This window comes from Equus asinus, chromosome 3 (assembly GCF_041296235.1).
Source record: "Equus asinus isolate D_3611 breed Donkey chromosome 3, EquAss-T2T_v2, whole genome shotgun sequence".
In the NCBI taxonomy this organism is placed as follows: domain Eukaryota; kingdom Metazoa; phylum Chordata; class Mammalia; order Perissodactyla; family Equidae; genus Equus; species Equus asinus.
Window position 1 is genome coordinate 102,344,863 of NC_091792.1, and position 13,949 is coordinate 102,358,811.

The following is a 13,949-nucleotide window of genomic DNA, read 5'->3' on the forward strand; positions in this document are numbered from 1 at the left end:
CACTCTGATTTTTTTTCTTCAGATCCTACTTCATATGTATGTCTAAAGTGTATAAAAGTATTTATTTATACTTTTAAAAATAAATGAAAGTGTTTATTCTTTTTTGTAAGCTGGGTTAAGTAATTCACTTTATTCTGATTGGTCCTTAGATATTAGTTGCTGCTTTGACATTCTTCCTCGGGAAAGATGAAGAGGAGAAACAGGACAGCGACTCAGAATCTGAGGTTAGTTTAACCTTAGATGTTTCTGAACTTTGCAGATTTCATTGTTGCTCTCAGTACAGACTATAAAATCGGTGACTGCTCAAGTTAGATAGAAACTTATACGTCACCTTCATCCTTTATTGAGTACTGCCATGTGGAGATTTTATTCTGTTTAGAGTTTGTCACTTAATTTAGTAACACTGGTTAAATAACTGATAAAACTTAGATTCATTCAGCCTTGTTCTTAGTTCTAAAGCTATACCTATATCTCACTGTATAAATTTAGAATGAAGATTGCTGCCAGCATGTTTTTGAGGTAGCATGTTGACATCATAGAAGTTTAGAGTAGGGAAAAGGAGAGGAGTAATATCATGGCATTTTTAAAAGGAAAAATCAAGATTTATGATACCATGAAATGTTCTTTATTAAAAGATGTTTCTTATTAAAACTAAAAGGGAGGGGCTGGCTCAGTGGCGTAGTGGTTAAGTTAGTGTGCTCCGCTTCAGCAGCCTGGGGATTGCGAGTTCAGGTCCCAAATGTGGACCTACAGACTGCTCATCAAGCTGTGCTGTGGCAGCATCCCATGTATAAAATAGAGGAAGATTGGCACAGGTGTTGGCTCAGGGACAGTCTTCCTCAAGCAAAAAGAGGAAGATTGGCAATAGATGTTAGCTCAGGGGCAATCTTCCTCACCAAAACAAAAAAACATAAAAGGAGGAAATTCTAAAAGAAAAATTTTTCTTCCTGTTTTAGCATTTTGGTGACAAGAATACTAGAGTACATAATAACATCTTTTAATTCATTTTGTTATTATTTTATTGTCTATGAATAGTAATTCTTATTGTAAAAATTTCAGACACTATAGATAGATAGTTTTCTTACCACGTCTTATTTCCACTTCCTAGATAGATTTCCACTTCACAGATAACCATTTTGTTTCCTACACATTTATATATGGTTGTATGTGTATATTGCCTTACATGTGTAGCAGATTTTTAAAAACTACATAAATAATATATGTACTATTCTGCAGCCTGCTTTCTTTGTATCGATCTATAGAGATGTACCAATGCATTTCAGTCTTCTTACGTTAGTACATATGGCTCTATCTCATTCTTTTAACCTCTACATAATCTTTCAGAATATGAATGTATTATAGTTTAAGCATTTCCCTGTTGATACATACTTATTTCCAGTTTATTTTTTCACAAAAAAACAAAGTTGCATTCTGTCTGTATATTATACTGCAATAAAAATTAAAAGCAAAATGTAAAAACAATCCTGCTGCAGTGAAAGATCTCTGTATGTGCCTGTTTGTGCACGGGGGCAAATATTTTTTATTGAATTTTAAATCATATTTATTTTTAATAGCTGTGTGCAAAGAGTATAAGTACAAAGAAGTGGTTGAAAGGATTACTGTTTGCTTTTATGCAGATTTTCCTTGTTTACACTTTCACAAAGTAGTTTCTTCTTCAGGATGATGGACCAACAGCAAGAGACCTGCTAGTGCAGTATGCCACAGGGAAGAAAAGCTCCAAACACAAGAAGAGGTTGGAAAAGGCTATGAAAGTGCTCAAGGTGAGACTTGTACCTGGGAAATGAGATAGGAATCATTAGAATGCAAAATAATGTATTTTTTAGCAAAAGCTTTTAAGAATTTGAAATTAAAAAAATAGCATTTTTGAAAGACTTAAACTTGTATGATGAATTTTTAAGCACTAATTTTTTAGATGGATACATGTTTTCAGCTCTAGCAAAATCAGTAACTTGAATAATTAATTTGATTAAATTCACTTTCACTTGTTCTGATCAAGATGGCCTGTATTAGGGTATCTGTGCTAGATATGTCTTCTCAGAAGAATGCATGAATGAAGTACATTTTATATTTTGTAATGATTATTGTGAAAATCATTAATTTGGCCCTTGTGTGTTTTTTAATGTTTATGTTTCCAAATTCTTTTAAGCCTTAAATTGGAACATTTCCAAGATTTAATCTTAAAAGGCAAAAATCACTTTTATTTCTTCTAGTTGAACTAGAAGCTTGGAGCTTACTGCCTATGTGTTTTGTTTTGTTTTGTTTTTGAGAAAGATTAGCCCTGAGCTAACTACTGCCAATCCTCCTCTTTTTGCTGAGGAAGACTGGCCCTGAGCTAATATCCATGCCCATCTTCCTCTACTTTATACGTGGGATGCCTACTACAGCATGGCTTGCCAACCGGTGCCATGTCTACAGCCAGGATCCAAACCGGCGAACCCCGGGCCGCTGAGAATTGGAACTTACGCACTTAACTGCTGCGCCACTGGGCTGGCCCCTGCCGATGTTTTCTTCTGGGATTTTTATGGTTTCAGGTCTCGTGTTCAAGTCTTTAATACATCTCGAGTTAATTTTTCTGTATGGTGTAGGATAGTGGTCCAGTTTCATTCTTTTTCATGTGGCTGTCTAGATTTCCTAACGCCACTTATTGAAGACACTGAGCATTCTCAAGGTTTAATCTTAAAAGACAGATCCCACCTTTAGTTCTTCTGGTTTAAAGAAAGGTTTTTGGAACAGAAATTTTTTTTTTTAAGTAGTATGGTAGACTTGATAACAGCTTTTAGCACGTTAGCACATTTAATCCCAGGGGCCTCATCACTAATTCAGGATGTAAACATTTTTCCTCTCCCTTTCTTTCAGAAACAAAAGAAGAAGAAAAAACCAGAGGTGTTTAATTTTTCAGCTATTCACTTGATTCATGATCCCCAAGGTACTATAATTATGACTTCCAAAGTCCTTATTGGCTTTCTCTCTGCCTATTTAGTTCTCTACCTTTAGGGTTACTAGGGTATACCAGATCCCTGGCACTTAATTAGTAGTCAGTAAATACTTAGTTGTTGCCAGTTGGTTGTCGCCTGGAGAATTATGTTCTAAAGCAGTGATTCCCAGTGCACAACAAAATAGGACAAATGTAGAAGAACAACTCTGCAATTCATGTCTTTAACAACACAATAGTGGTGGACGCTGAAAATTGACAATCTTTTGTTGGTCCTTTTTTGTTCTTTTTAAATTGGTCTGTGGAAACCAAAAGTTTGGGGAACCCTATTCTAGAACACTAGTTCTTGAACTAGATTGCACATTGGGCTTCCCTAGGGAATTTATGAAACTATGCTGATGCTTGGGCCGTGTTATCCCTAGAGACACTGATTCGTTGGTATGGGGTGCAGCTGGGCATTGGGACTTTTAAATGTTCTCTATCTCTAATGTACAGCATTGTTTGCTGACTCCTCTTCTCTGTCAGTTTCTCACACTTTAATGTTTATACAGATGACCTGAGGATCTTGTTAAAGTGCAGATTCTGATTCAGTAGATCTGGGGTGGGACCTGAGATTCTGCATTTCTGCCAAGCTCCCAGGTAGACCAGCTGCTGGTGGTCTGCAGATCACACTTGGAGAGCAAGGCTCTAGTAAGTGGAGCACCTATCAGTCACTTAAGATGCTGATCCAAAACATCTTGGGAATCCTTAAGACTTAATAAGTTGGGCACCACTGGAAGTAGATTCACCCGTGTGTGAGTCTTCACCTTCTGTCCTGCTGCTGCTTTTATCCTGGTTCAGCAGAGTGATTGCAGGCACAGCTGTCCCAGAGTCAGTGATCTGACTATTGCCTTTCTCTATACCTATTAGATAATGTCGTACAGACCGTGGATCCACAGTGTACTTCCCTGATATTCTCCTTTCTAGATTTTGCAGAAAAACTACTAAAGCAACTGGAGAGCTCTAAAGAGAGATTTGAAGTGAAGATGATGCTCATGAACCTCATCTCCAGATTGGTGGGAATTCATGAGGTTTGAGTTACATTATGCTTCTCTTGGTGAATGTTAGAAGTAGAATTATTCTTGGTAAAAGGAAAGCTACTAAGGTAGAGCAGTGGCTTAACTTTATGCCCCAAAACCATTTAAACCCATACAATTTACAGAAGAATAAAATCTCTCATTCTGAAAAAAACTCTTTTTATCACTTTGTTTTCTTATCAATGAGAATGGATGTTATATTGTACATGTATTCAGTTTATGGACAGACTTTTTTTTTTTTTTAAAGATTGGCACCTGAGCTAACAACTGTTGCCAATCTTTTATTTTTTTTTAATGCTTTTTCTCCCCAAATCCCCTCAGTACATAGTTGTATATTCTAGTTGTGGGTCCTTCTAGTTGTGGCATGTGGAATGCCACCTCAGCATGGCCTAATGAGCAGTGCCATGTCCGTCCCCAGGATCTGAACCAGCGAAACCCTGGGCTGCTGAAGTGGAGCATGCAAAGTTAACCATTCAGCCACGGGGCCGGCCCCTGGACAGACTATTTTGTGTTCTGTTTTTCTACTTTCTATCTATTCAACTTTGTCCCACATACACATTTTTTCTGAGCCAATATAACTCATATATTTGTGTTGATTATTACTACACTTTGCAGTTTGTTTATCCCTTCGTAGCTTTCCTGACTTCCAGACCACTCTAGTAGGGGATTGTCTTGTTTGCAAAGCTGAATTCTCTGCTTATTTATTTAGATTGCAAGAGCTCCTTGGTAGTATTTATGTATGTATATTCTGTATACATATGGAAACTTCACACATACTCTTAGACTAATTGCCATTGTAGAAAAGGAGAGATTCCCACAAATTTAGGCGATAAAGAAGTGACCATTGAGGTTGTTCCCTATCATTTTGTTCTTGTGACTGATGCTGTGCCGAACATCACTGAATGTGTTGCTTTTTTCAGAAAGTTTTTTTAAATAAAACAAGAAGAGTGAAACAGGCTTGTTTATTGAAAATCACACAGTATAGACATACATCAAGTTAAAAATGAAAGTACACGCATGAGTGAAACCACTTGTTCCCTTTCTCTAAGAAAAACTTGTCAACATATTAGTGAATACATTTCTTTTTCTCTGTGGGCTGCAGTCCTAAAGCAGGATTATCAGCTCAAGTCTTGTTACATTTGTGCCGTAATGTCATGTCAGACCTGAATTTGGGCTTGATAGGAAAGCAAAATTGATTTGTGGTTTAAGCATGGTCTGATGGGAGTGATACTGGAGTTTCACAACTGAGTACACTTGAACATCCGTCTTTATATTGAGCCCAAGGCTTCCCTGTTACTTCTTACTTCTCTGGCCGTGGGTTTGCTTTGTGGCTAAAATAGAAAAAACTAATTTATTCTCACATGATGAACTTTAAAAAAGACCAGCCCATCTCCAGAGTTCCTCTTGCAGTTAGAGATTATCACTGCTTAATAACTAGACCCTTGTCCCCTTGGTCTAGGTAGACTCCCGTGTTAGTATTTTCTCTGTAAGATATGGAGCTCAGAGCGATCCCTCCATTGTGGGTGGACTGGTATCCAATAGTAAGACTAGAACTGTGCGTTTTTTGGTGATCAGATTATACTAGGTGCTATTCAGATTTGAATTACTATTTTATCCCTTGCTTTGGAGCCTTAGTATCAATGCTGTTCCTTCCTGTAATCCTCTTTATCGTTGAAGACTAAAAAATTAGTTCTGCAGCCACACTAGTTTTAAAAGTAGAAAATGTTACCTTTTGGTTGCCTTTTTTCCTCTTAGTTTATTCTCCATACACTTTCTTCTTTCTTGACATATTGAGGATAGCAGCGTAGCCTTCCTTGGTTAATACGGCACATTGAATCATCCTGGGATGTGAATGCTTGTTGAGAAAAAACAAAAGTGAAAAATGATTCCCGATTAGTTGAGCTTGATGATATAATTGCATTATGGAAATAGGAAACTCTACAGCTTCAGTTACGTAAATATTAAAGTGAGTGCATGCTTCTTTTCACAGCTTTTTCTCTTCAATTTCTATCCCTTTGTGCAAAGGTTTCTGCAGCCGCACCAAAGAGGTAAGCCTCCTACTTGCAGTGTTCCTTTGGTGGCCTTGGGGTTAGAATAACCATCCAAAGTCTTTTGTTCTGGAGTTATTAAAGACAGAGTTAGGAGTGAAGTGTGTTCTGTATCAGAGAAGAGGAGGGATACCCTTATGTTTTCTTTCCAGAGTTTGCCATGCATTAATTGTTCTGCTCATCAACTTTAAGAAACAGTTATCTTAGGGAAAAACAAAAAACAAAAATTGGTTTCTCAAAGCAAGTCTTTTTGTAATACCATAAATGCTCCTGTGGCAAATTCCTTAAAAGAAGTTCGATCTTTTACTGTAACTTTGTAATAGATATCAGGATTTTATCTTGGTGCTTTCATTGTCCATGTGTATATTCTCAGTTAAAAACAACATAAAAGCAGGAAGAAGAGACGGTTGTTTTTCCCTTTGAACTTGAATCATTGTAGGAAGGAAACAAACATTCATTAACACTTAACATGAGCCAAGTACTGTGGTAAATGCTTTACATATATCATCTCATCTAATCCTCACTTCAGTCCTGCGAGGTGTAGAAAGAGAGAAAAAACACCAAGGTCATTCAGCAAATAAATGACAAATAAGGATTTATCTCACTTCTTCCTTTTGCCATAGACCTCATTCTTTGTATATACTGCCCCTTAAAAGGGAGAATGTGTGTGTATATGTGTATGTTTGTATTTATTCACTTATTCAGTAATTACTATGCTGCGTACTGTGCTACACACCCAAGAATTCTACAGTGACCATAAAGCAAAGTGCTTACATTCTAGAGGGAGACCTAGACAGTGCTGTGTGTAATACGTCCAAGTAAAGATAAAGATTTTGAAGAAAAAGGACGCAGAGTAAGGACAATAGGGAGTCCTGGGGTGGGTTCTGTTTTAGATTATGTGGCCAGGAAAGACATTTTGACAAGTCAGCAGTTGAATGAGGACCTGAAGGAAGCGAGGGGGTGAGCCATGCAGATATGTGGGAATTGGGTGTCCAGATGGAGTAAGCAGCAATAGCATTAAGGCCAGCATGTGCCTGCATGTTTGCTGTAGGCCTAAGGGGCAGAGTGATAAACTGACTATGACCTTTCTGATCTCTTACATTTTTAGAAGTAACAAAGATCCTTCTTTTTGCTGCACAAGCATCTCATCACTTAGTACCTCCAGAGGTGAGAACTCTCAAAGCTACCTGTGTCTGGATCTGATGCATGCATAAAAGTGCCAGTGTTAAGTGCCAGTAATCTCCCACAGAGATTACTGTCTGTCCCTCCTTTCCTTTTTTTTTTTTTAAATAAAGTGAGTGGAAGAGGCACTAACTCTTAAGGAGATAGACACAGAAGTTCAGTTATAGAAACGAAAGAAAATTTACGCTAGAAAGTAAAGTTCATTTTGGATAAGTTGTTGATTTTGTTTAATTGCCAGATTTTATGATGGGGATGTCAAGAATATCAGTAAATTTATAGTGATTATTTTTCAAAGCTGATAATTATTTTCTTTGATTAAAATAGCGCTGGATTATCCTGAGTCAAAGCAGTTTTTTTAATCCATATTGAAAAATAAAGGAGAGGAAAATTTAATCTGAGAAAAGTCAAGAAGACTGAAACTCATAGTGGAGTATGTTCATGTCTGTCCTCCTCAGTCGTGATTGCTTCCAAATTGATTCCACCAAAAGTGGAGGGCTGTTTTTCCATTGTGCATAATCTGTTGTCCCTTCATCCTCAAGTGTTTGAGTAGGTGCAGACGTTTTACCAGCACTCATCTCTTTTCTTTTATTTCCATTCAGATCATTCAGTCATTGCTTATGACCGTGGCCAACAATTTTGTTACCGACAAGAACTCTGGGGAAGTCATGACAGTAGGGTATGTAAAATGTGGCTAGAGGCAGTGGATATATTTTTAATGTACCAGGTTTGCTTTATGTTACCAAGATAAAATATTTCAGCTGGCAATATGGCCTCTAGAGAAGCAGTTTAAATATACTTCAGTCTTCTCAGAAGGCTTATTATTTTCATTTTATTGGTCAGAATTTAGAAGAGGGAGCTAAGGAAAAGATATTTGTTCTTTTAATGAACACTTTGTTTTTTTTATTAGCTTTACTCTTTCAAATGAATTATTATTTGGCAATCTAATTGTTTTTCTCCTCTCTCTTAACCTGAACTCATATCTTCCCCTGGAACAAGTGATTTATTATTGAATAACTCTTTAATTCCAGTGGCCGTTTTGATTAATTCAAAAATAAGTGTGAGCAATGGTTTAAGGATCGTCTAATCTGTCCTACTTTGCTGAGCAACTGGGGTAACAGCCCTAAAGACATTCAACTTTTCTTACTTGACCTAGTACTTTTTTCCCCTTAGAGTTGGCAAATAAATGCTGCCATGATTTACTTTACAGAGAAGACACTGTTTCTTTTTCCACTAATAGAATAAATAGCTATAAACTGTCTAGAATACAAGCCCTCTAAGGCTGCCCACCCTCACATTCTCCACCATGCTACAGTTTTAGAGACCCAAACCCTATAAACCCAACCTATATTCCTTTTGATTTAGTCTTTTTAGGGAACCTTCTTGGGTTGAACCACATGAAATTGCTCTTTTGGTTTTTTCATTTGTTTTTCCTTTTCTAGAATCAATGCTATAAAAGAGATAACAGCTCGATGTCCTCTAGCCATGACTGAAGAACTTCTCCAAGACCTGGCTCAGTATAAATCCCACAAAGATAAAAGTAAATTTTTATTCTTGGTAGATTGAAGAGTATAGAGTGATTCATTTTTACCTCAATAGATTCTTTGCCCTGAAGTTTCTAATTAAAGATACTATTTTACAGATGTGATGATGTCTGCTAGAACTTTGATTCAACTCTTCCGAACACTGAATCCTCATATGTTGCAGAAGAAATTCCGGGTAGGTAAAGCATACATGTGTTGATCTAAAGGTATGGTCTCAAGAAAGGTGAGAGTAATTTTCTACAGTTTGAGTTTTAGTATTTGTGGTCTTTCCATTATAAGTATTTGTGATACATATAGTTTTATTCTTTAAGCTCAGAATACAATTGATTGAATACCGTTGCCTTAAATATTTTGTAGTTGATTCATGCTCTTTGGTGATGTGTGAGTGTTATAGACCTAATAGGCTGTTTCAAGTCTTTAGCTGATGCCAGTATTTAACAGGCTGTTCCCCAGCCAGATTCCACCTCTTTCAAGTTAGGAGGGAAGCTGCATGTGTGTAACAGATGGTGATCTTGAGACTTAAGAGTCAGCAGTTACTCTGTGATAACTGCCAGTTTCTTGATCTGGATCAGAAGAAAGCACGAAAATAGTGGGCAGAGTCCTGGCTAGAGGATATATTTTGACCCAAGACATAAGTGAACTATTTTTGTCATTTGATTACTTCCATTTTTTGTGATTTTCCCTTCTAAATTTATAATGCTAGAGAATCCTTCACATGAATAATGTTTTGCAATCCAAGCACCTTATTAAAAACAGTGTTCTTTCCCTTAGGGTAAACCTACAGAGGCCTCCATAGAAGCAAGAGTGCAAGAATATGGAGAATTAGATGCTAAAGATTACATTCCAGGAGCAGAAATTCTGGAAGTTGAAAAAGAAGAAGAGAATGCTGAAAATGATGAAGGTTCGTTTTTATTTCACCATTATTCAGGACAAAAGTCACTTCTATATCTGTATTGACCTTGAAATCTTTATGCCGTTTGAACGTTCATTCGGCAGATATTTACTGAGCAATAACTACTTGCCAAGAATTGTTACAAGCATTGGGGGTCAAATAGACATGGTTTCTGCTCTTGGGGAACGTACATTCTAGTGTAGGAGATGCCTTTTCATGTCCTTCAAAGTGGCTGCCCCTTATCAAAGCTTCCTGGTTGGCACTTGGGAAAGATAATGATTTTTTGTTTGTTGCCTAGAAAAAAATGATGAGGATTAGTCCTTAGCAGTCCTCCAGATTCTCCTGTTGAAGGAGAATGCTTGTTGATTTCCAGGGTTAGTGTTTATTGCATTGGTTGCTAGGGTCCTGTCTCTTCCTATTTGTTCATTCATTATTTCAACAAAGGTTTTTTAAGCATTAGTTATGAGCTGACCACTGTAAAAGTAAAGATGAATGATATCGTTCCTGCCCTGGCCTTTCATAAACATCCAATAAAGCATTAACAGGCTTTATGATTGGAGTAGGGCATAAGGGCAGGGGAGAGGTCAGGTCCACCTCAGAGGTTCAAAAGAGGCTTCAAGGAGATGGTGAGCAATGAGCTATGTCTTGAATGATGAGTGAGGAATGGTAGAAAAGTTGAGACTTTCCAGGCAAACTGTGAGTCCTGAAGGATTTAGGAAACTATTTGAATGTAGGATACAGGGTGAGGCATAGCAAGATAGGAGACTAGAGGTAGGCTTGGGACCTTATCACGGGTGGTTGTGTGTATACCATAAGAAAGAGCTGGGGCACTGTCAGATAGAATATGGGTAACCACTGAGAGATTGCACATATCTGATTTTGAAAGCTTACTGCGGTGGCTCCATTAGGAACTCTAATACCTCTTTTTTGAGGTATCTACAAGGTTCTTTCACATCCGGAATCTTCTACCTCAGTTCTCCAAATGACTTGTTTCTAGCCAGTTTCTCAAACATGTATAAATATACTTAGTTAGATATTTGCTGTGTGGCCAAGATAAATGTAGAAGTGCAGTTTTGATGGATACAATTGGTTTGGTGGAAAGAACATGGGCTCTAGAATCAGACATGATTTTCATGATTTCATTGTAAGCTGCATTTCTAGCAGTGTGGCTTGGGGCAGTTTACTTAGCTTTGAGAGTCTGTTCCTCTTCTGTCAAGTTGTGAAGGTTAGAGGAAGTGATTGTGAAGTTTTGACTCATGCTAGATACTAGGTCAGTGTTTATTCCCCATTCCTTAAATTAATTAAAGTGATATGGCTTACTCATCAGTAACTATTGCTCAATTCTTACTTGGTAGAGCATCTGTTTGAGGTTCATTACCTAACTTCCGTTTTGCTTAATTTACCTCAACTTACTATGAGTACTCAACATAAAGTGGTAGTACAAATGGTGTGCTCTTTTTCACTCAGAAGGGTGGGAAAGTACCAGTCTCAGTGAAGAGTCAGATGCTGATGGTGAGTGGGTTGATGTGCACCACTCTTCCGATGAAGAACAGCAAGAAATTGTAAGTCTTAAAATTTCCTTTTACATGTGCATGACTGATTTTTATTAAGACTTCATTTCTGCTGGCTCTTGTTGGGGGACTAAGCTCTCACTTGAGCTCATAGCCATTTAAGCCTTTGTTGTGTGCTTTCAAGTCCAGGAAGCTGAACAGCATGCCCATGGAGGAGCGGAAAGCCAAAGCTGCAGCCATCAGCACTAGCCGAGTTTTAACTCAGGAAGACTTCCAGAAAATCCGCATGGCCCAGATGAGGAAAGAACTCGATGCTGCCCCTGGGAAAGCCCAAAAGAGGAAATACATTGAAATAGACAGTGATGAGGAGCCCAGGTAAAATGGCACATCCATCAGGTCTTCAGTCAGCTGCCATGGTAATGAAAGTAGTAGGGAAGGAGTTCCACCCTTGTTTCATACTATATTTTTTCCTTCACTTCAGGGGCGAATTACTTTCTCTTCGGGACATTGAACGCCTTCATAAAAAGCCAAAGTCTGACAAGGAGACAAGACTAGCAACTGCAATGGTGAGTGAGGCACATGGTTCCCTAGTTCTTTAACGAGAAAGTGAACAAAATGAAATAGGACCCAGAACTTGGATAGCCACAGAACGGCAGTATTTTATTTTGGTGTTTTAAATAAAGGTATAATTAACATAGAATAACATGCACAGATATTAGGTGTTCAGTTAGATGAGTTTTAACAACTAGATAGCCATGTAACCACCATCCAACACAAGATGTAGAGAATAGCACTAGTACATGTTCTGTCTCAGGGAAGCTCAGTACCTTTATCAGAGCTATCAGGAAAGCAGAGAAATGCTTACAGTCGTTGATGAAAGCCTCTGCCAAGTGCTGTGGCTGTTTGTGATTGCACATTTCCAACTGCCTACATTTCCTACTTCATTTTCTGTTCCTTTACTTGTTTTAAGCACCATCCCATACTGGCTTAACATCACTCTGCATTCCATTTGTACTGAAACCTGTTTAGATAAGTTTAAAAACCCATGTTCTTTCTCCTCCACACCTTTGCATATACTGTCCCTACTTCCTGAAACGCTCTACCCCTCCCCTCCTTTTCCCTGCTTTCATCCTACAAAAAACAGCTCATGACTCCCCCTTTCTGGGAACCTCCTCTGATCTCATCAGCCTGAATTACGACCTTTTCTTCCACTGAACTCCCCTTGTCCCATTACAATACATCATGGTTATTTCTTCGCTGGACTGAGTTGCTAGGGAGCAAGGACTATGTTCCATCCATCTTTGTGTCCTTTGCATCCAGTGGAGCACCTGGCACAGAGGAGATGTGTGTTGAGTAGATAACTCCTAAAGTACATTGTTTAAGAAGAAATACCAATCTATTTGTGTGATAGGCTGGAAAGACAGACCGAAAAGAATTTGTGAGGAAGAAAACCAAAATGAATCCATTTTCAAGTTCCACAAATAAAGAGAAGAAAAAACAGAAGAATTTTATGATGATGCGGTATAGCCATAATGTCCGGTCGAAAAATAAGCGTTCCTTCCGAGAAAAGCAGGTGAGTTCAACTTGGCTGAACTTGGCTGAAGCTTGGCTGGCTAGAATAGTGTTACCATTCTAAGAGTTGTTTACATTTGAGATGGAGGTGTGCCTTCTAAAGACCTTGTATTAGGTGTGTTTTAGGATTAATGGGGAGCATTATGAGAGAGATTGGAGAGGTGGAAAGTGGTCAGGGCATGTAACTCATTTAATCAATATACGACAACATGAGCAGGTACTGTGATTAAACTGATTTTACGTGAGAAAATCAGACACAGATGAATCTGAGAAATATCTCCTTAGCCATGCAAATTAGGTTAAAATGAATTTGTTAATTTTTTTCTACCTTAAGTATCCCAGCTGTTCTGCCTCTGCAAAGACGTACCAAGACTGAGATATAAGCTAAAGGCAAGGAGTCAATAACTTAAAGTCATAATATCCAGAAAGTGTGAACATTTAGATGTAGGGCCAGGCAACTTCCACCCCAAAAAATGCTTTAACAAAGCAAAAAAATTAACACGTATCTTGTGAAAATTCAAAAGCTAGAGATCTTTCAGAGTTTCTAGGAATCAAAGAGTGGTGCTTGGGAATTATTGGAATAGTATCCATCACACACTTAAGATGTGTACATTGACCTTGGTTATCTTTTTTTTAAATTTGAGTTTATTCTTTATAATCTTTTGGTATTACTGTTTATTTTGAGCACCGTAAAACTTTTTTTTTTTAAAGGCTTTCATGGGTTCACTTTGAATTAAACAAGTTTCAAATTAGTCCTTATTAACTAGAATAACTATTTTTGCCTTAAGCCACAATTGTCAGCGTTTTGATTTCTGAGTTAATTTCTTCATATTTGAGCCATGATAAAGGATAAGTGTTAGCATTTACTTGTTGTAAAGTTTTCTTAGTTCATTTACTGCATTAAACAAACCCACTTGAAAATCTGCAACTAAGGGGACATTTTTCTGTTTTCCAAATTGTATATTATATAGCGTTATCTTAAATCTGCACAAACGCTGGATGCCATTTACAAATTTTTAAATGGTCCACATATGCCATATTTGGTGGAATATATGTAATCTTGGAAAAGGTGATTGTGAAGAAAAATCTGTTTTCCTGTTGGCTTTAATTTGGATGAGACTGTTAAGAATTTTAGATGAACTCTAAAATATTAAGAGCTGCGTACATCAGAGAA

The 13,949-nt window shown here is 37.6% G+C and overlaps 1 protein-coding gene across 4 annotated transcripts in view; it reads left to right on the forward strand.

Annotated features, from left to right (window-relative positions):
* Positions 1-13,949, forward strand: part of SDAD1 (SDA1 domain containing 1) — a 31,680-nt gene that overhangs the window by 13,425 nt on the left and 4,306 nt on the right. For 2 of the 4 annotated variants that reach the window (XM_070505625.1, XM_070505627.1), the window contains exons 8-21: positions 150-224; positions 1,680-1,781; positions 2,878-2,947; positions 3,920-4,023; positions 6,020-6,077; positions 7,186-7,244; positions 7,859-7,935; positions 8,699-8,796; positions 8,899-8,975; positions 9,572-9,701; positions 11,160-11,254; positions 11,388-11,578; positions 11,685-11,769; positions 12,615-12,776. In XM_070505625.1, the coding sequence (XP_070361726.1) occupies positions 150-224; positions 1,680-1,781; positions 2,878-2,947; positions 3,920-4,023; positions 6,020-6,077; positions 7,186-7,244; positions 7,859-7,935; positions 8,699-8,796; positions 8,899-8,975; positions 9,572-9,701; positions 11,160-11,254; positions 11,388-11,578; positions 11,685-11,769; positions 12,615-12,776 (1,383 nt within the window). The remainder of the gene's footprint in view (positions 1-149; positions 225-1,679; positions 1,782-2,877; positions 2,948-3,919; positions 4,024-6,019; positions 6,078-7,185; positions 7,245-7,858; positions 7,936-8,698; positions 8,797-8,898; positions 8,976-9,571; positions 9,702-11,159; positions 11,255-11,387; positions 11,579-11,684; positions 11,770-12,614; positions 12,777-13,949) is intronic. The other 2 variants (XM_070505628.1, XM_070505626.1) reach the window with 1 other exon arrangement.